At 35.4% G+C, this 23,544-nt stretch overlaps 1 protein-coding gene across 2 annotated transcripts in view; it reads right to left on the reverse strand.

Moving 5' to 3' along the window:
- The window catches only part of LOC136027013 (collagen alpha-1(IV) chain-like), a 202,717-nt gene that overhangs the window by 177,806 nt on the left and 1,367 nt on the right, over positions 1–23,544 (reverse strand). For both annotated transcript variants that reach the window (XM_065703915.1, XM_065703914.1), the window contains exons 2-4: positions 19,564–20,199; positions 15,352–15,396; positions 6,560–6,778 (exon numbers count right to left, since the gene is read on the reverse strand). In XM_065703915.1, the coding sequence (XP_065559987.1) occupies positions 6,560–6,778; positions 15,352–15,396; positions 19,564–20,199 (900 nt within the window). The remainder of the gene's footprint in view (positions 1–6,559; positions 6,779–15,351; positions 15,397–19,563; positions 20,200–23,544) is intronic.

Genomic DNA, 23,544 nt, shown 5'->3' on the forward strand with positions numbered 1-23,544 from the left:
ATTCAATATGGCACCCAAAAATTGCGTTTTGAGCGTCAGTTCCTGAATCGAAAGATGGGGCCCTAGAACATACTAAAGAGGATTTTTAATGGCTCTTTTAAAACCTAACACAATCATAAAGTGCCACATAGACCCAAAATATGAACTTCGGTCGCCCATTCCAGAAAGAAACGTGAGGGAAGAATGGAAATGGGAACTAATTAATAGTTTAAAACTAATCCAGAAGATTAGAATCCCTCCTCTTCTATATTTTCCCTTCTCAGTCCCCTTAATATCATTCATAAATGGTTTATTGACGAACAGAACCAGCAGGCTAATGTAATATAATGTCGACTTGCTTAAGGTATCATTTATAAGCTAACTAGCTGTTGGGGTGGCGCTTCACGCCACCCCAACACCTAGCAGGTGGGGACGCTTCACGCCCCCTCCCAATCCCCCCCGCGCACGTAAGTCGTTACGCGCCATATTAGTTACGCGCCATTGTAGTTGTGTCCCTGTGTCCCACCTGTGAATATAGATATATATGTATATATATATATATATATATATATATATATATATATATATATATATATATATATATATGTGTGTGTTTTTAACTACGTAAAACTTACGAATATACAACATTCTTCGCTGTCCCATTGTCTGTGCATATAAATAGATTGTCAGGTTTACCGACTCTTGAACAAGCAACATATAATTGTCCATGGGAAAAACAATCCGTATTCAGATCTATGCCTCATTATTCTAATGATTGCCCTTGAGCTTTGTTGATGGTGATTGCTAATCGAACATTCCCTGTGTCCCCGTCGTCATTTATATATCCCCCTGTGCCCCCCCCCGGCGTCCCCGTTCTAGTTGTGTCCCTGTGTCCCGGTCGTCATTTATATTCCCTGTATCCCGGTCGTCATTTGTGTACCGGTGTCCCAGTCTGTAATTTCTCTTTGAGTGTCCCGGTCATCATTTATATTCCCTGTGTCCCGGTCGTCATTTGTGTTCCGGTGTCCCGGTCTATAATTCCTCTTCGAACATTCCCTGTGACAAACATTAAGTCAGTCGACAAACAACTTCATGATGACATACAGCTCAATCCTTATAATGACGTCAGTCGACACAAAAATATGACGTCAGTACACAGACAAACAACTTATCTAACTTCATGACGACATACAGCTCAATCCTTATAATGACGTCAGTCGACAAACATGACGTCAGTCGACACACAAACATGACGTCAGTCAACAGACAAAAAACTTATTTTTATATATATAGATTTGTATGTCTACTTGCTTAATATAAATCCGTCTTGATAATGACGTCATGAAGTGTCACATGACACCAAAAATGGCAAAAGTTAGTGGTATGTCTGAAATGGAAAGGGTGGGAAGCAGGAAAAGTGTAGCAGCATAATTTCCATGATCGAAAACCTTGGACCTGGTTTTCACAATCACCCCTTTCGTATAGTCTACTCCCTGTCCCAATCCTTTTAATATTTTTCATAAATTAAGTGTTGACTAACAGAAATAGGCTAGTTCTAGTAGTTAAGCTAGGCTTTTAGTTAGTTTACTGGTGTTAATTTACAGATATTTAGTGAGAAAGGTAAAATGTATGTTAATACACTGAGAGGGGGAAAATTTGTTGTTTTTGTTAGTTGCTTCAATAAAAACGTAATTAGAGGACGTTTTTCAGTGAATAAGCTCTATCATTTTTTATCTAGGCAAGGGCAAAAAACTAGGGGGCATGGGCAAGAAACTGGCTGGAGGGTAGGAACCCCACTCTTCTCAATTATAATCAGTAGAACTACCACACATGCAACATCTTAGCAGATTGTTAAGGCCAAACTTCAATGCTATTGACCATTTCAGCGTGCTTTTTTAGCTTTATAATTGAAAAGAGCATTAAAAAGTAGCATCGAGTGATGATAAGACTTTGAGGTCTAGTTTATCTTATTTTATAGTTTATATCTAGTTTATGTTAGATTTGGAGCATGTAATGTACGAGTGATTTAAAACAGCAAACTATATTAATCATACTTATACATGCATAATTACAGTACAAAGGTAACAAGTCTGCCTCGGGGCCGAAGAAACCCAGGTTCGAATCTTGGGTAAGATACTTTTTTGGCAGTATATGTTCAAACAGTTTGTGGTAACGAACTGTAGTAAGGAGCGATCCGGCTCAATAGTAACCAAAACTCTAAAAAATTGAATTTTGATATCAATAGCTACATCAAAAGAATCGCATTTTAATGCTGATTTTAAATATATAAGTTTCATCAAATTTAGTCTTACCCATCAAAAGTTACGAGCCTGCGAAAATTTGCCTTATTTAGGAAAATAGGGGGAAACACCCCGTAAAAGTCGTAGGATCTTAACGAAAATGACACCATCAGATTCAGCGTATCAGAGAACTCTATTGTAGGAGTTTCAAGATCTTATCTACAAAAATGTGGAATTTTGCATTTTTTGCCAGAAGACAAATCACGGGTGCGTGTTTATTTGTTTGTTTGTTTTTTTTTGTTTTTTGTTTTTTTTTCTTTTCCCCAGGGGTCATCGTATCGACCAAGTGGTCCTAGAATGTTGCAAGAGGGCTCATTCTAACGGAAATGAAAAGTTCTAGTGCCCTTTTTAAGTGACCAAAAAAATTGGAGGGCATCTAGGCCCCCTCCCACGCTCATTTTTTCCCCAAAGTCAACAAATCAAAATTTTGAGATAGCCATTTTGTTCAGCATAGGCGAAAACAATAATAACTATATCTTTGGGGATGACTTACTCCCCCACAATCCCTGGGGGAGGGGCTGCAAGTTACAAACTTCGACCAGTGTTTACAAATATTGATGGTTATTGGGAAGTGTACAGACGTTTTCAGGGGGATTTTTTTGGTTTTGGGGGTAGGGTTGAGGGGAGGGGGTTATGTGGGAGGATCTTTCCTTGGAGAAATATGTCATGGAGGAAGAAAAATTCAATGAAAAGGGCGCAGGGCCCTGGACGATTCTGGTCACGTTAGAAAAAAACGTCAAATTCAGAGCTTAATATACAATGCTGGGTGTTCGGAGCCTCTCTATTATGGAGTATAATTTGAAAATAACGCAACTATACGAGCGATAAAACATATATACCACAACCATAACTCAACTAACGAAAGAATTGCTAAGAGATAACACAACTATAAAGCGAAAACAGGTGAAAACTAATGGGAAAATAAACGAACTAAGAGGTGGAAGGGGCCCAGAGAAAATATATAATCCTTTTCCAGTTTTGAGCCTAACTTCCGCAAAGGAGTAATAATGTCAGAAGCCCCGAAATACCGAATTATTTTCTTTTTCCTATAAGACCGGGGTAGATGAAACAGAAACTTGCAATAGCGGAAATATAATATACACAATTCAGCCAGATCTTGTCTTTTTTTCAGGATAGGTGAAATACCAGATAGGAAAATTATTGAATGGTCGCAAAAACTAGTGTATAGCAATGTAAGCGCTTTTCGATAATAATAACCACGATTAGCTACTATTTTACCATAATCCGCTTTTAGTTTTTTTTAATAGGCCGTACATTATTGATCCTAAAAGCTAGTAGATTCCAATAAATATGAATGCTTGACCGCCGCAAATCAGAGACACAATGGACGAAGAAGTTAGAACGCGGACTTCAAATGGGCATATCCTTTGCATTAAAGACTAGAACCTCACACTTATCAATATTCAATGACAGACCAACAGTTTTGAAATGTTTTGAAATAGATGATACGGAATTCGAGAGGCTAGATCTAGAACGGCTAGATCTAGAAGTATATCATCCGCATATGCAATACAAAGACATTTACCAAATTACAAAAAAGAAAGGGCATAATTTTGTATAACACACTGCGATACAAATACTGAAAAGATACGGTGAAAGAACACCACCTTGAAGCACTTCCAAGCGGGTTGGAATATTCCCATAACAATTAGAGTGAAACTTAACCGAATATGGGAATCAAACAGTTCGTGGTAACGAACTGTAGTAAGGAGCGACCCGGCTCAATAGTAAACGACACTCTAAAAAACGGAATTTCGATGCTAAAAGGAATATCAAAAGAATCGGATTTTTATGCTGATTTTAAATATATACGTTTCATCAAATTTAGTCTTTGTCATCAAAAGTTACGAGCCTGAGAAAATTTGCCTTATTTTGGAAAATAGGGGGTAACACCCCCTAAAAGTCACAAAATCTTAACGAAAATCGCACCATCGCATTCAGAGTATCAGAGAACCCTATAGAAAAAATTTCAAGGTCCAATCTACAAAAATGTGGAATTTCGTTTTTTTTTTGGCCAGAAGACAAATCACGGGTGCGTGTTTATTTGTTTTTTTTTTTTTTTTTCCCAGGGGTCATCGTATCGACCAAGTGGTCCTAGAGTGTTGCAAGAGGGCTCATTCTAACGGAAATAAAAAGTTCTAGTTCCCTTTTTAAGTGACCAAAAAAATTGGAGGGCACCTAGGCCCCCTCCCACGCTCGTTTTTTTCCCAAAGTCAACGGATCAAAATTTTGAGATAGCCGTTTTGTTCCACATAGTCGAAAACCATAATAACTATGTCTTTGGGGATGACTTACCCCCCACAGTCCCTGGGGGAGGGGCTGCAAGTTACAAACTTTGACCAATGTTTACACACAGTAATAGTTACTGGGAAGTGTACCGACGTTATCAAGGGGATTTTTTTGGTTTGGGTGTGGGGTTCAGGGGTGGGGGCTATATGGGAGGATCTTTCCTTGGAGGAATATTTCATGGGGGAAGAAAAATTCAATGAAAAGGGCGAAGAACTTTCTAGCATTACTATAAAAAAAAAACAATGAAAATATAAACATGAAAAAGTTTTTTCAATTGAAAGTAAGGAGAAACATTAAAACTTAAAACAAACAGAGATTATTACGCATATGAGGGGTTCTAAAAATACTTTAGCATAAAGAGAGAGGTATTTAGGAGGAGATAAATACTTCGCTCTTTATGCTAAAAAAATTTAAGTAATTTCAACTATTAATTCTACGGCCTTTCTGATTCAGGGGTCATTCTTAAAGAATTGGGACAAAACAAGATTTAGTGTGAAGAGCAAGGTATTAACGAGGGGATCAACCCTCTCATATATATAATCAAAAATATAAGAATATAAAAGTTTGTTACGTAAGTTAATTCTTAAGTTGCGTATTTTGTTTACTAATAAAAACGTTCGTTAAAATTAAAAGATCTAGTTGCCTTTTTAAGTAACCAAAAAATTGGAGGGCAACTAGGCCTCCTTCCCCATCCCTTATTTCTCAAAATCGTCTGATCAAAACTAAGAGAAAGCCATTTAGCCAAAAAAAGAATTAATATGCAAATTTCATTTTAATAATTTATGTACGGAGAGCCAAAATCAGACATGCATTACTTCAAAAACTTTCACAAATTAAATAAAAAAAACAAGTTTTTTGAAATGAAAGTAAGGAGCGACATTAAAACTTAAAACGAACAGAAATTACTCCGTATATGAAAGGGGCTTTTCCTCCTCGACAACCCGCTCCTTGCGCTAAAGTTTGATTCTTTCCTGCAACTCTACTTTTTAAAACAATAAAAAACTTTAGCGTAAGGAGCGGGTTGTCGAGGAGGAAAAGCCCCTTTCATATACGGAGTAATTTCTGTTCGTTTTAAGTTTTAATGTCGCTCCTTACTTTCATTTCAAAAAACTTGTTTTTTTTATTTAATCTCTTGCAAGCACCAAGTATTTTTGAAAAACTATTTCAAACGAACTATCTCGTGATATTTCCTTATGTTTTTGGAACTCTGAAAAACTAATGGTTTACTTACAACAAAGATTTTTTGGTTTTTTAGAGAATTAAAATCGTGCTTTAAAATTTATTGATTTCATTACTGGTAAGAGACTATTGACAATTTTGTGAATCTTTCTTTATTTTATTTTTTTGTAGGCCACTGGGGGGTTTTCTTGCACCTATTCCTTTTTTTGCGTCGATTTTATGTTTTCAGTAAAGCGCTTTTTTTTCAGAATTCTACAAGAATAAGAAACTAAAATGAGCCATTTTTTCAACTGTTTTATCCATTTATTTTTTTTTTAACTGTGGCACAGCAATAGCAACTTCTCCATGAAATACAAGGTCATCAACCCTTCCATGACCATAGACAGAAGAATCTCCAAATTCAGTGCCAATGTTTTAAGAGCCAACCACCCTTGGACTAGTGTTGTTTTATGTTTGTAGTTGAAGTGTATATAATAATTTTTTTATACTCCGTGTAATCCGTTTTTGACGGGTAATAAATTAATAATAAAATATATTCCATTAACCATGAAGCAACGGTTTTTGTTCTCTTTATGTTTCAACTTCACTTTTTACTTTCAACAGAATTTTTTTTTTTAGTTAATTTGTTAATAACAGCCATTTGATACGGCAGTGAATACTTCTTTTCTTATTTCCTAATTTTTTTTACGTAATTTTGAAGTTTTACTCGAAGTTGCGAAAAATATTTTAACATAAGCAACATTCTTGCCCTTCCAAGGAATTTAGATAACAAAAACAATGAGATTACTAACCATTCCACCCGGTCTCCCTGGTTCTCCTTGTTCACCTTTGATGGAAGAACTAAACAAAAGGTCCCCTCTATCTCCTTTTTGACCTGGGTTTCCATTAGGACCGTCAGCTCCTCTTCTTCCTGGGGCACCAGGTGAACCTGGTGCACCTAATTGACCATCTGTTCCATTACAGCCATGAATGCCTGGGATACCTTGTGGACCTTCCAATCCAGAAAAACCCTGTTAAGTTTTAACAAAATAATCAATTGAAAATCTTAATGATAAAAGCTGAAGGTCAATGTAAACAAAATAGTACATAATTCAGCAACATAAACTTTATTCTTTTTTTCATCAAGGCCAGCATTCTGGGCCAAAAGGACCTGAAAAAAAGAAAATAAACTCCGAGTAAAAAGACAAATAGTTCATTGAACTTACCAAATACCTTGATATTAGTCTCACTTTGTGAAATTTGAGCCAACAGTTACCCCACTATAACTCGAGGAACTATTGAATAAAATTTTATAATAGTAAATTTCTGAAAATGTAAGCTATTGTGGTTCCCTTCTTAAAAGACTTCAAAGTTTAGGACTTGAAGAACAATATTTTATCAATTTTTTTTAATCCTATCCCGAGCTTCCATTATACTTTAAGGGTCCAGCTAATCTAAGTTAAATCTCCAGAACTTGAATGAAACAACAAAAGTTGACTTAACTATTGACAAACACAAGGTCAAAATTGTCCAATATGCGAAAAAGCTCAGTTGGCATCAAAAAGGTAGAAAGGCAGACCTATTGTACTTTTTCTAAACTAAAAATACACAAAAATTTATTTGTTTTGTTTTTTTTTATTAGAAGACCAAATCAAACCAGCAATCCCTCCAACATTTCCCAGTCTTACGTCCAGAAATACCCCAAGAGCATGAAAGTTCCAGTTTTATTGCCTCCCTTTTATTTCTTTCAGTTTTCTTACGGAAAAAATAAACTATACAAAGTAGAAACTGGTATAAAAAAAATGTTTTTCATAGAAAAGTAAAGACAAGTATAATTTATACTTTGGTGCCACGCCCTCCCAGATGTCCACTAGATTGATTCCAAAAATTTAAGTTTTCATCTTCAGTCACCTCAAACCTTTTGTTTCAAGTAATTAAGCAATATGCAAATAATTTTTTTTCGAATATTAAAACTCTAGAATGTACAAATCACGATCGAAGAGGCTCATTATGCTCATACAATAACAAGCCCCATCTTAATTTTCCTTTATGGCGTGGACCATTTTTCTAAAAGGAATACTGACCAATATTTGTATTAATTAATAATTGAGCCGTCCCCTCGGCGATCAACACTCAATTTTTCATTAAGTTTGCTAAAAATTTGTATCTTCAAACAGCTCCTTCGTAAATCTTTCTCTGTTTCTCCACAAAGACCTAACTTATAATACCCCCACCGTTCTTGCAATTATTAAGGCGAAAATATTCCCTTCCTCCTCTCTAAGCCAGTACCTGTTTACAAGAAAATTTCAGACATTAAGACTTTTTTTTCTCTTATTGAATACAACAAATCCAAGCATGTCTTCATATCATACCATAGGCTAATCATGTAGCATCACACCGTACACCGTAATACACTTTGAGATATGTTCAGCAAACATTGATTAGAACGCTTATCAAGGCAAAAATGAGACGTAAGTAAAATATTGACACGCCCTATTATAGGCAGCGCAATTGTGAAGAGTAAAATAGTAAAGAGCGATGTGGGCAAAATGTATTATTTATTTATCTATTTTTTTTCTTTTAGACCAGGAGATTTCATATAGAAGGAGTTGACGTAGAAACTTTGAAAAGTGCTAATTTGATTGGAAATTGGAAGGGCTTGAGCCCTTTTTAATAATAGAGAGCGACTGGAGGGTAACTAACACCCCTTCCACGCCCACAATTTCCTCAAACACATCCAATTAAAATTTAGAGATAGCCATTTTGTTCAACGTAGTTGAAAGGTCCAGAAACAATGTCCTTGATGATGACACCCCCCACCCGAGAGCCCTCAGGGTAAGAGTTGTAAGTTATGCCCTGGGGGCCTTTAAGGTTTATATGGAAAGGGTGATCGTATCAACTTCACAAGGAGCTTATTGGCTTCATAGTCAGTATTTCTACTGCCCTTTTTAAGACTCTGAGCGATCGGAGGATGAATACCCCCTCCCAAACCTTATATTTTCCCGAAATACGTCTAACAGAAATTCTGAGATGATCATTTGTTGCCGTAGAAATTTCAAAAACAGCTCAATCGACTGGAAATTGAAAAGGCCAGTGCCCTTTTAAATAGTCAAAAGTGATTGGAGGGCAACTAACCCCCTCCCTCGTCCATCACTTCTCCAAACAATTCAATTAAAATTTTAAGATAACCATTTTGCTCAACGTAATTGAAACGACTAGAAATTATGTCATTGGGGATGACAGCCCCCACAGCTCTCAAGTAAGTTATTCCCTCGGCCATATAAGACATGCCCTTTTTAAGATTTAGAGTGATCGGGGGATGGATCACCCCCAACGCACAAACCTCGTATTTTCTCGTAATGCATCTGATAGAAATTTTGAGATGGGCATTTGTTATCGTAGAAACTTCGAAAAAGGTGCATTCGATTGAAAAATGAAAGGGCTAGCGCCTTTTTTATTAGTTAAAAAGGGCAGGAGGTCAGAAAATCCGACCTACCCACGCCCATCAACTTCCAAAACCAATCTAAACAAAATTTTGAGGTAGCAATTGTGTTCAGCGTAGTTGAAAGGTCTGGAAACTATGTCTTTGACAGACTCCATACCTTCTCAAGACCATAACACAATTTGCACTTTACTAAAAAAAAAGGGCTGTGGATTGTCAGTTTAGCACACATATACTGATATACATTCCTTAAAGTTTTAATAGTTTTTAGTTTATTAAAGTTAAAAAAGTTAAATATTCTAAAAGTTTTCTATTTTTCTATTTGAATTTGCCCTTAACAGAAAACAAAATACATTTAGAATGTTTTCACTTCGTTTTTACTTGTTTAAAATGTTTTACTAGATATATGACGGGGAAAGCAATCCACGGAGGTTTTTTTTTTTGTCATTTCTTTATTCGTGTGTTTGTTAATCATTTCTGTTCCTATTAAGTTTTAATGTTGCTCCTTACTTTCAGTTGCAAAACTTTATTTTATTTAATATACAAAAAAGATGTCAGGCACCAATCTCTCCTTATTTTCTTTTAGGAAATATAAAATTCCATCATGACATTGTCATATTACAGCATATTACCTTACTTACGCAAACACTGATTAGAATGTTTATCGAAAAAGGAACGAGACAAAAGTAAAATATTGACTTACTCAGTGCAATTAAAATACAGGTCAAATAAAGCAAGATAATTAATTTCAATTCAATATAGAGCTTGATATAAATAGATTAAAGTAAAGAAAAAGTCGACGCTTGAACTCAAGTGGCTTGGTGCTGCCTTGAGTTATTTGCAGTAGTAATAGTAGTAATATAATGAAAATGCAACTTTTAGGCTTTTTGGAGACTGGGAGAGAGACATACGACACCAGCAATAATATGCAAGCAAGAGCTTCAATACAGATATAATATAATTTAATTACTTATAATAAAGGTTACGTATAAGTACATTATAATTTAAAAAGGTCATAAACAATAGATGGGAAACCCTATTTAAACCAAAATAAGGCACATATTTTCAGTTTTTATTACAAAAAAATCAAAATGGGACAGAAATATCCCTACAGCTCCCACCTTCTTGCCCATTTAATATCGACTTTTACTGAAAAGACATCTTTAGTAAAATAAAGTAGGCTTGATGTGCCTTGTTTGAAGTGGAGTGAAAGAAAAAATATCCAGTGAGTATGATTTGAGGCCCTACGTAGGACCTCATACCTCAAACACCCTCTCTTGTTTTAACCACTTCTTTACAGAAAGAAGAAAATTTTACATTTAGAAAGATAGGACATAAAGAAGAACATTTTCCATATTGTTAGAAGCAATAATCTATTAAGTAATTTTAAATGTGCTGTATTGCAACTAGAAACATATTTGTTGAACCATAAACCTCACCAGCTTCCATCCCCAATGTTTTCACAGAAAGGTGAACATGTTGAATTTGGTTTGATTTAGATTTGCGCAAGAATATCAAAAGTCTTATCTAAGAGCCAAAGTTTGTCAGAGACCCCTCAAAACCCCATGAACTTTTTGCTGATGAATTTTCAATCAATCAGTGGGCATGTAGTACCTTAGAATCATCCAATGATTTTTAATCATTCTTCCAGTTTTATTCAGTCTGCTAAGAATCAAGTAGCAAGTCCATCCAATGCATCTTTTTCCTGTTAGGGTAGGTATTTCTTACCTTTTTTAAACATAGTCATGCGAAGACTTCAATGTTTTATAACTAAAATAAGCCTATCCCAACCCCTCTTCCCTTCACATCAAAAGCTTTTTAACTAAAAAGTAGATGTGTAGCACTTTGTTTTAGCCAAACTCATGCACTAAGGAACTAAAGAAGCTAAACCATCCTTTGGACACCCTGCCCCTTGTTCCTCTCACACCTGTCTTTTTAAATGTTCATAGACATAGTTTATCTTTGGAAATCAAACACCATAAAGATTGTCAAACTGCTTGATTTGAATTGCAAGTATAGAATAAGCCCCACAAAAAAATTTAATTTCTCTGACAATATTTTAGCAAAAATGTGGACAAGTTTTGTTTTGTTTAAATAAAGATTTGGAATGTAAGGGCATGCATGTTCAGAATATGTTAATGAATGGTTGAATTTGTCCTTTGACCTAAAAAGTACAACCTGATATCGTTTCACTAGATACTTTGCAAATAGGTATTTTGCACCTGGTTTGAACTCTCTATCATTCAAAATTCTCCCACCTCACTTTCTTTTTTGTAAGAAGTCAGGTATCTGCCACCTTGTTTGAACCAAATCCAAATGAATGTTTCATTTTTATAATTAGAGACATGACAACGGCATAAAGTCTCTCTAATATCCCTCTCCTTTTTCAGACTGTTCAGCAGAAAGGTAAACAGGCCTGTTTTTTGTTAACTTGGTTCAAATTTAATAGGGAAGTACCTTAAGCCAATAGAACATGAGAATGCTGGATTTCGGAAGTATATCCTACTTATCTATCATTTTAATGAAATTTCTAAGATTTGCTTGAAACTTAAGGAGCAACTACCTTGAGCAAAGATTCCATTTGCCCAAGGACTTCTCACCCATCACAAAACGTTTCTCTAGAAACATAAGGAGCAACTACCTTGAGCAAAGATTCCATTTGCCCAAGGACTTCTCACCCATCACAAAACGTTTCTCTAGAAACTTAGGGAGCAACTACCTTGAGCAAAGATTCCATTTGCCCAAGGACTTCTCACCCATCACAAAACGTTTCTCTAGAAACTTAAGGAGCAACTACCTTGAGCAAAGATTCCATTTGCCCAAGGACTTCTCACCCATCACAAAACGTTTCTCTAGAAACTTAAGGAGCAACTACCTTGAGCAAAGATTCCATTTGCCCAAGGACTTCTCACCCATCACAAAACGTTTCTCTAGAAACTTAAGGAGCAACTACCTTGAGCAAAGATTCCATTTGCCCAAGGACTTCTCACCCATCACAAAACGTTTCTCTAGAAACTTAAGGAGCAACTACCTTGAGCAAAGATTCCATTTGCCCAAGGACTTCTCACCCATCACAAAACGTTTCTCTAGAAACTTAAGGAGCAACTACCTTGAGCAAAGATTCCATTTGCCCAAGGACTTCTCACCCATCACAAAACGTTTCTCTAGAAACTTAAGGAGCAACTACCTTGAGCAAAGATTCCATTTGCCCAAGGACTTCTCACCCATCACAAAACGTTTCTCTAGAAACTTAAGGAGCAACTACCTTGAGCAAAGATTCCATTTGCCCAAGGACTTCTCACCCATCACAAAACGTTTCTCTAGAAACTTAAGGAGCAAGCACCCTGGGCAAAGATTCCATTTGCCCAAGCACTTCTCACCCATCACAAAACGTTTCTCTAGAAACTTAAGGAGCAAGCATCCTGGGCAAAGATTCCATTTGCCCAAGCACTTCTCACCCATCACAAAACGTTTCTCTAGAAACTTAAGGAGCAAGCATCCTGGGCAAAGATTCCATTTGCCCAAGGACTTCTCACGCATCACAGAGAATTTCTCTAGAAACTTAAGGAGCAAGCACCCTGGGCAAAGATTCCATTTGCCCAAGGACTTCTCACCCATCATAAAACGTTTCTCTAGAAACTTAAGGAGCAAGCACACTGGGCAAAGATTCCATTTGCCCAAGGACTTCTCACCCATCACAAAACGTTTCTCTAGAAACTTAAGGAGCAAGCATCCTGGGCAAAGATTCCATTTGCCCAAGGACTTCTCACCCATCACAGAGAATTTCTCTAGAAACTTAAGGAGCAAGCACCCTGGGCAAAGATTCCATTTGCCCAAGGACTTCTCACCCATCACAAAGAATTTCTTACAGGCAAGAGCAGTTAGGCTTCTGCAAATTTATTTTGATGGGCTAAACACTTGTGCTAATTGGTTTACTCTTTGTGTTTCTCTTACGTGCATTCGAGTGTACGAACATATTTCTTCATATCCATAGTCGCCCAAAGAAAAATTTCCAGGGGGTCAAAATAGCAGAAGAGGGAGTGGATTGGGTAGGGTAAAACGTTTTAGGATAAAAAGTGGCAAGAAAATAAATTTCTCAAAGAGAACACAAGTATTTAAGTTTTACATAAAAATGAAACCAAATTCGACAAAATTTAGAACTGCACTGATTCCTGGTAAAACAAACAATCACTTTGATCTATTATGTATTGAATTATGATATATTATTCTGTACTTAATCTTGATCTACTATGTTCAAACCCTAGAGTGAAAGAATATCAGACTAAAACCAAAATAACGGACCCCCTTCCCCCGAGATCAAAACAACATGGTCACGTCCTCATGCAATTTACTAAGCCTTACAATTGATTACGGGTGATGTAGAGATAGGAACCTAAAAACACCTTCCTAGTAGAAACTTAAAGCTCTGAGTACATTCCTAGAATCGTCTTGTACTTGTCCTAGATGAACAACTTTCGAACATTCAACATCCACTAGTGGGATATTATCGAAATCATCACATTTCTAAGGGTTCTTATTCAAAACCACCTTCTTTCAATAGGTATGTGGTTTTGATTTAATGATGAGATGTGAAATACATATTTTTTTCATAACAGGATAATTCTCCAATTTCAACAAAAATCCCTCACATTTTTAATATTTAATACATCCGCAGTATAGCAAAATAAAAACAAAATTTAAACTTACAATAAAGCTGTCAAACTAAAAGTTTTTTTATGCTCAAAAATTGACTGAACAAAATTAACACGTTTAAATAAACGTTCGATAGTGAACATATTTTCTTAAACTTCATGATATTTTATAACCTTGTGAATATGGTAGTTGCCATTGGGGTATTTTTTTTCTGTGAGAGGGGGGTTTATACAAAAAAGAACTCATAGAACGCATAAAAAATTGTTTATATTGATTTTCGTTCTGTTTTTGCGAGTCAGAAATACATCTCGAGGGGGGAAGGGGGTCAAATCCTTTACCCCCTTCCTCCCTGGATATGGCTTTGTTTGGTCGTCTCGTGTTCCGTCAATTAGATTTTCAAAAATGACGCGCAGGAGTAAGATGCAACAAAAGTGCAAATAAATTCTTGTGGTACATTTTTCGAATGAGAAAAATTTCCTTTTTGCGACAAAGTATTTTAGAAATTTATTTATGATTCTGGGGTTCGAAAAAGTACTTGAAATAAGAGCTAATTGGCATCATAGCTTTGATATAATTTTTTTTAATAATACATATATACGACTATTCTTCTCAAGCATTTACCAAATATTTAAAGTTTACTAATACTAAATTATATTTTTTTATGATATTTACATCGAAGTATGTGAAACCACAGGTTTTTCTTAAGTCATTGATTTTCTCTGGTTTGGGTAACTGTATTTTATGAAGTTCGATAAGCTTGTTGGGCCAGAAAATTTTTTTAGGTGGACTGTATTTGGACCTTGGACTCCCCCTTGCATAACATAATCGATGAAAGAAATCATTTATCTTTTAATCTCTCTCTACCTCCAGTATTAAAATCCTTCGATCTTATAGACTAGTTTTTTTCAAGAAAAAAAGAGAAAAAATACGAAAGATGATCTTTTCATTGTTAAGAACAGTGATGTGAAGCGTAAAAAAAAAGTATTTAGTCTCTTAACGACAAAAAGTATCAAGTCAGTTACTTGATTCTAAGCTTTTACTCTACTCTAATAAAAAAGAAACATATTTATAGAATAAGTAACCAATTTTAAAGAAAATATTTCAATTAACAACAGAGATACATATATATACTTTCATAATTCAAAACAAAATAATATCAATCAAATTGACTGTACAATGAACTGTTAATAACTACCTAATCAATTAAATTTGTATTAATTTAATAAAATTATTAAATAATTGATTAAGTAAACCAAAAGGATTAACAGAGTTCAATCTTGAATTCAAACAAAATTCTATGTAGCTGATTCAGTTGATTAGATTAATCAATTAAATTGACTAGCAGAGTAAAGCTTAATTACAAGTTTTGTAGTCAATTTGATTTAACCAGAGGGGTTGGAATTAAATAGTGATTAGTTCCAACAGTTAATACCTCATTAATAAATTCAGAAAAAAATTAAAATTTTTTCTGAAATATAATAGAATTTTTAAAATGATTTAGCAACTTACCGGAGTTCCAGGTGGTCCTGTTAGTCCAGCTATTCCGTTGTCACCCTGCAAATACAATTTATTAGTGGCAAAACATGTTAGTAGACAGTAGACAGGTGTTAGTAGACAGGTGATTAGTGGCAAAACATGTTAGTAGACAGTAGACAGGTGTTAGTAGACAGGTGATTAGTGGCAAAACATGTTAGTAGACAGTAGACAGGAGTTAGTAGACAGGTGATTAGTGGCAAAACATGTTAGTAGACAGTAGACAGGCGTTAGTAGACAGGTGATTAGTGGCAAAACATGTTAGTAGACAGTAGACAGGTGTTAGTAGACAGGTGATTAGTGGCAAAACATGTTAGTAGACAGTAGACAGGTGTTAGTAGACAGGTGATTAGTGGCAAAACATGTTAGTAGACAAAAGAAACCAAGGACAATACCAGTTATAAGGCCTAAAATATAATCATATATTTCAGTTTTATGCAGATCTTAAACATATGACTTTCTTTTCTAATTAAAAGTTATCGATCAAAAGCTAGGCATACCAGATTAGGATAATGAAAAAAATAGCATTGGGGAGAGACACCCAAAAAACAAAAATGACCCAGAAGAAGCATTAAAAAAATCCAAACTCAAAAGCATGAGAAGACTTAACATCTCTGTATTTGAAGAAAACAAATGCAGCAAAAATATGTAAGTACCATAAATACAATTTGGTATAAGTAAACTTGAAATGTTTGGTAAATGCATGACATGAATAATTTTTAAGTATTAATCAAATAAAAATTCCATAGGAGAAGTTTTTCAAAAAAAGATGAAGGTTGACTAGCATTAAAGCAATGACAGTAATTTCAATTAATAGGAGATATCCGTTTGCCTAAAGAATCCTGGGCGTTCCCAATGTCTAGAAGATCATTCATCCCTTTTCTGGACGTGTTTCAGCCCATTTTTGCATCAAATAGAACAGAACAACGGTTTGCTCCGCTAAATTTAGGGCACAGGCAAAAATATTTGTCAAGCAAATCCTCTTAAAAGAGGTCATTTTGGACATTAAACATTAAGTAGTAGCCCCATAAATAGCTTTTCACATAAATAAATGTGAGACATCAAATTATGGGCAAAAATTATAACAATTATTGGTAGCCAATTATATTTATATATCATTTTCTCAAATATAATTGACCATTGCCCAACCTGATATATATTCAAAATTCCACTGTCTATAACGTCAACTTATAACGTTTGAAAGTTCTTAAGCCGAAGTTTTAGTTTTCTTAGTTTTCTTGATTCTGGGAAGGATTTAACCAGGGGAGATTTAGTTAGTGGGGTGTATAAAATTCCTTGTTCCTGTGGAATGTTTTATACTGGTAGAACTCACCAACAATTTACTGAAAGATTTATTGAGCATCTCAACTCAATGGAAAAAACCCTACAAATAAGAAAGCCTCCCGAAACTTTTGTTTCGGCTCTAGCTGAACATACTTTCTTTTATCCCGAACATTTTATACAATTTGACGAGGCTACAGCTATTTCTAATGATAGAGGTTTTTCTCAATGGGCCAGGGAGGCTATAGAAATTGAAAAACATATATTTGCTAATATTTCAATAAATAGAGACACAGGGAATTTAAATATTGACCCAATTTATGACATTCTTTTAAAAAATGAGCCAATAGTCGATGGGGGAATTAAAATTTTACACAATCAACAGGGGACAGGATTACCCACTAGACCAAAAAGAGTTGCTTCAATGTTAGAAGAGGATTATTTCGCAACAGAATAATTAACTAAATTTCAATTTTCATAATTTTTCCTCAGTTGCACTTTGATTCTCATTGAAGTAACTCGCATAGCTGCTTTTCCCTACGTGGATAAGTAGCGACAATTATATTTATTATTATTGGTGGTGGTTTTTATTTGTTTTTAGATTAGTTTTCTTTTAATTTTCTATCTTGTGCTGAAGACGCCTTGTTTGGATACAGGCGAAATATCCGCGTTGTTTTTAGTCTTCAATTCTACTGGCCGTCGTCTCGTTTGAATTTTTCTTTTTGTAGAGTTTTATCTCTCTTGGTTGCTTATTATTGTAACGTTAAGTACTATATACTATATTGTCTAGGAAACAAATCTATAAATAAACCCCACTCTGATAATTAACGTTAAGTACTAACGTTATATATAGTGATAATAACGTTAAGTACTAACGTTAAGTACTATATACTATATTGTCTAGGAAACAAATCTATAAATAAACCCCACCCTGATAATTAAGAGTTGTATGTTCCAATTTATTTCATCACAAGATAAACGTCCCCGTCCTTCTAAAGTGTATAATAGTCATGGATGATAGATACATTTGTATTTCTTTTCATTTTTATTAAACAGAGTGACTCTTTTGTAAGTCTACCCTCTCTGAAAAACTAAATCCATCTGTTTTTCCTTTTCAACTCTATTTTTAAATATTAAAGATAGCTAGCCATAATCCTTAACTCACATTACCAAACTCTTCCTCTGTTTCTCTAATCCTTACCTCTTTAACCAATGCCCTTCTATTTCTCTAATCCTTTCCCATGGCTTGTTTACCCCTGATTTTTAATAATATGTAAGTATGCGAAAAAAGTTAGCACGGCTTTATATTTCCAATCTTTCTCTTTATTCTCATTATATGAAGCTCCATTTTTCAATTCTAAATATTATTTATATTTTTCCTACTAATAAGAATGATAATTATATCATCCCTTCCCCCAGGACAATAATAAATTCATAAGGAATTTGATTTTGAATGTAATTTTAAAGTTTAATAACAATTTAGTCTTTGAGGCCCCTTACAGACACATCCATCCTCTTGTCTTAACCTTATTGTTATCTTACACGATTTTTCTTTTTGAAATAAAAATGAGGACTAATGATACTAGCAGTATTGACAGGGGAGTGATCAAAACTACCATTACTCAAACCAATCGCATCATCAGAATTTCATCACACTAACAATCGCACACTCTAGATTTGTTTAATTAAACCAGTCTATCACACACAAGACACCTCAAACTATACAAAATCATAATATCCGATATGGGAAGCCCAGAAAAGATTTGAAGCTACGGGCAATTCAACAAATAAAGACACCCCAAGCTAGTCAAAATTAATTCAATTGAAAATCGGTGCAGGAAAACACATTAAAACTAAAACTTGATGTATCAAAAACCTAATTCTCTCAGTACTATACAGAAACATGACAAATTCCATGCAGGAAACTAAAAACTCATCACAAATCACAGAAACGAAACTGAAAAATTACCTCGACTGAGACACGGTCAAACCCAGTCAAACAGTTCGTGGTAACGAACTGAAGTAAGGAGCGACCCAGCTCAATAGTAACCGAAACTTTAAAAAACGGAATTTTGACATCAATAGATATATCAAAAGAATTGGAATTTTATATTGATTCAAATACATAAGTTTCATTAAGTTTCATCATACCCATCAAAGGACCCGGCCTGAGAAAGTCTGACCCATTTTTCAAAAAGGGGAAAACTCCCCCTAAAAGTCATAGAATCTTAATGAAAATCATACCAAAAATTCAATGTATCAAATAACCCTACTGTAAAGGTTTCAAGCGCCTATCTGAAAAACGTGGAACTTTGTATTTTTTTTTACCAGAAGAACAATCACGGACGTGTGTTTATTTGTTCTGGTTTATTTGTTGCTTTCCCCAGGGTTGATCGTTTCAACCCAGTGATCCTAGAATATCGTGAAAGGGCTCATTCAGGCAGAAATTAAAAGTTATAGTGTCCCTTTTAAGTGACCAAAAAATTGAAGGGCAACAAGGCCCCTTCCCATGCCCTTTTTCAAAATTGTCCGATCAAAATTTTTATATAGCAATTTTGTTCAGCATTGTAGAAAGGCTGAAAAACTATACCTTTGGGGATATCATGACCGTCCCAGAGCCCCTGGGGAAAGGTCTTTAGGCATATGTCTCTGCCTAAAGTAGCATTAAAATTGTTAATTTTAACTTATATAATCAGTTACAATGATTTCAAATTCAATTATTCATGTTAAGCTCGAATTTCGGAATCAGTCATTCCTACACATCAGAATACGAAAAAAGCTTAACTTCTAGAAATTTACGAAAAGTGAACGTTAGTAAATCTTTTTTTTTTTACATAGAACTAAAGTAAAATATGCAACTTAAAGTAACCTTGAATGCTTGGTAAATTAACAGCCTTCAAAACTTACCCTATAGCCCAACTCTCCTATCATTCCAGCACCTCCTGTGTCTCCTTTAGATCCTTTTTCTCCTTGCCTCCCTTCAGGTCCCGATGCACCAGGAAATCCAGTACTTCCTTGCATTCCAACTTGCCCCTTTTGACCTGCCTCACCCTTTATTCCTTGACACTCTGCACAGCGGTCCGTGCATCCTTTACAACCATCTGATTGACTGTTTGCGTGCCTCACTTCACAGAATTCATTTAAGCATCTGCAGTTTTCGGAGGTACATAGAGTACGGATCGCACAGTTATCACATGGAATGGCAATGCAATCATCTCCTGAACAGATGGTATGAGTAATACTATTTTGTCCTGATGCTGGTTTTAACTTGCAGTCTCTTCCCTCACAATATGTCCTTATTCGGCAGTCTTTCCCAGGGCAAGAACTTTCTTTAACTTGACAGGAGCTTCCCTGGCAAGGATTATAGCTACATTCACCACTGCAAACTTGGTGTATTAGGCACTTTGGACCACGACATGGAATTTGATCGCAATTACGTCCCTCACAGGTGCTTTGAATTTGGCAGCCAGAACCGTTGCAAGACGCGGTACATTGGCTCCCAACACATCCTGCAGAAGGTGGTGGCTGAGGAGGAGCTGGCTCCTAAAAGATATTAGGTTATAAATCAAACTTCACTCTATTTTAACGAAAATACATATGAAACTCCTCTTTTTTGGGAAGAGGGGCAAACATAATTATTATACCTGAAAAGCATAAAAAGTACTGTGAATACGGAAGTTTGTATTCATCATCTTCTGGATCAAATCCCCACTAGTCAGATTTTAATCAGAATCCATAATGATAATTGACAAGAAATGATATTTAATCAGAAAGTAAAGATATATTAAAGGGAGCGAGTGACAATGAAAGCTGATAGGGTTTAATGAAAGTATATACCAAAAGCGTGAATAATATGGTAAATGTAAGTTTTCCGCCTAGTTTCTCTGAGTCTTATCTCCAAAAGAAAGATTTTATGAGAATAATGCATGAAAGCTGACGCCATTTTATAATAATTAATCAAAAATATTTAGAATACACATACAAAAACTGATTATACTTAATCAAATCTGATAACAACTCCTCAATAAAGAGGTTTTTAAAAAAGCGTAGGGTTGATTGAGTCTGTGTTCTTAACTACCAACAACATGCTTAACCTACTTTAAAATATGTGCTAATAAAAGGGCTCCTAAAGCTATTTCAAGCTTTTATTATTTCTGAAACAATAACATAATTCAGTCACTTCATAACTAAAAAAATCCTTTCCAAGTTTTCTAATAAAAATTTGACGCGCACATAGTTACATTAAAGATGGTTTCAGGAAATAAGTTTAAACTTTTGCGTAACTATTTATTAAAATTCATTTGAATGACCGTAAGGTATTGTAACAAGTCAATGGGCATTTAAAATACTTAATATATTTTACCTGTGTAACATTACCTTCATTTTGAACATATTTTTGTGTTATTCAAGTTCAAACTCACATGATGTGTGGTGATTGTATAGATTTTTGATTTGTTTAAGTCCAAAATCATCTGCTATTTCTATGCGGGGAGTAGCTTTAACCTCATTGGACTCGGTAGTAAGAAATATAAATTGTATTTTCAACCCAAAAAAATGAGTGACCTTACAACTCAAAGCAAACAGAATTTATTCCATATATGAGGGGAACATTCAGAGGCGCCATTTGGGGGGGGGGGGCAGGGGTGGGCAAATGCCCACCCAAGATTTTCTAGGGGACCCAAGCTTCCACAAAAAAGGGTCCTTTGCCGGCCATAATAATAACACTATTTGCTATTAACCATTGTAAACTTTGAAAGCAAGTTAGATACATAATCTAATTCTCAAGCTCTGTCAAATGCCCGTTTCCTAGATGATTATATTAATATTATAAATTCTGAATATTTGCAGTAATTCCTCTAAGTTGATAGACTAAAATAGGTCAGTTCCTGGCCTATCATTTCTTGATGGAATCGTTCCTTGTTATCTTCCGATTGCACTACATCGAAGCAATTACGCGAGCAACGAAATCGCTGTCTCAGCAACTCCATGCCGTCGCCGTCGACTTGGTTATTTCTCGGTCTTACACCCTGATTCAGGCCACAAGAAGCAAACTCACCGACCAGCGTTCAGATGTTCCATTTGTATCGCTTTTCAAGAAGGCTAAAGAGTTTGCAACAGAGCTCAAAACTGAAGTGCCTGCTGTGAATGGACCCGCGACTAGAACCTCCTCTGTTGGTCAGAAAGGACAACCTTGAAGAATTCAAAAGATCACCAAGCATTGGAAACAATTTGTGACAACTTTGACGCTAGGAAAGAATTTCATCAAATCTGGAAATTGTACTGCTACTTTGGCGGATGTAATGAAGCAAGAATACTTCAAAACTTTTGACCGTCTACTAGCCAAATTTGACAGAAGGTTCACAGATAACTTGCCAGTGTTGAGTACACTCGAAGCCTTGGATCCAAGCTCAACCAAGTTTATGGACACGGAGCTGCTGAAGCTTTTCTCTTCTCTTTAGGGCGAGCTGGATATCGACAGCATTCTTCTCGAATCTCAAGCTGGTATTGCCAAGCGTTTCTTACTCAATGAGAAGAAAAAGCCGGAAAACTTGCTAGACATTGTCGACCATCTTCAGGCATTACCAGTGGCTTACTCAGAAGTAATTAAAGTACTTCGTATTGCTGCCACACTTCCTGAGACAACAGTGAGCAATGAGCGTTTGTTTTCTAGCCTAGAAATAGTGAAAAACTACCTGCAGTCTACATCAGGAGATGATCGTCTCAGTCACCTCCTTTTGATATTTGCAGAGAAGGACTTAGTAAAATATTTGGACTACAACCAGCTTGTTGACGATTTTGCAAAGATGAAAAATCGGCGGTTCCCCTTGTTATCTTGAATGTTGTTATATATTTTTTCTTATTATGTTTTTCCTTTTTGTAAATATATTTGATTTGGAAGATTTCTGCTGAAGGGACACTGGGATTTTGGTTACAACCCTCAGCATAACAATGAAGGTTACTTTCACCGACGTATTGTTTACTTAAATAAGAAAGTTTCTGGCTGAGGAATACCAGCCTGTAGTGTGGTTGAATTTTCCACTTTCAGTTTAATCACTTAACCTTGTTGATTGTATTCTTCGTTGTTATAATTAATCTTAGAGGTCAGTGTGGCTGAGTTCCAAATTTGGTTACAGTACATTTCCAAGTAACACACTGGTGCTGAAAATGCATCTTTACTTAGAATATTCGATCAATGTGCTGCCAAAACCCGGATTTTTCTTACGCGACACAAAGTGAATCGGGGGGGGACCAGATGGAGTCCATGCCCACCCCAAGATTTGGCCCAAATGGCGCCTCTGGGAACATTTCCTTATTAACTGCCTGCTCTTTAAGAATGAAACTTTCTTTTTTAACTTTCTATCTCTTCTGCTTAAGAATGACTGCTCAAGCTCAAGAGGGATTTAAATGAGATCGAGAATATTTTCACATTATTTTGAAGACGGAAGACCTTATTGAAGTGCATTTGTTCATTTGATTTTATAGGTGCTAGGTCTATTCTCACGAGAAAATCCCTCCCAAAGCAGAAATCTCCATTTAAAATTCCTTGTGTAAAATGCCTCCCAGAGAATTACTCAGCGTGGAAAATTCCCCCAAAAAATTCACTTCCCGCAGAAAGTCTTTCCATAAAAAACTCATCTTGAAAAATTCTCCCAAGAAAGTCCTCAGTGGGAATCTCCTTGGAAGATTTCTCCAATATGCAAATTAAGCAGCTTAAGAGAAAGTAAGAAAGATAAAAATAATGAAGAAAAGAAGAAAATTTGGATTTTCAAAGCATATTTCGAATCCAGGCAGAATATGCGATATATAATGTACTACATTGTTATTTTATTTATTTTTTTTTGTATTTTTGGGTATTGAGTTTCATGGCAGGGTAAGCTAAAGGTTAAC

This window comes from Artemia franciscana, chromosome 5 (assembly GCF_032884065.1).
Source record: "Artemia franciscana chromosome 5, ASM3288406v1, whole genome shotgun sequence".
Taxonomy (NCBI): Eukaryota; Metazoa; Arthropoda; class Branchiopoda; order Anostraca; family Artemiidae; genus Artemia; species Artemia franciscana.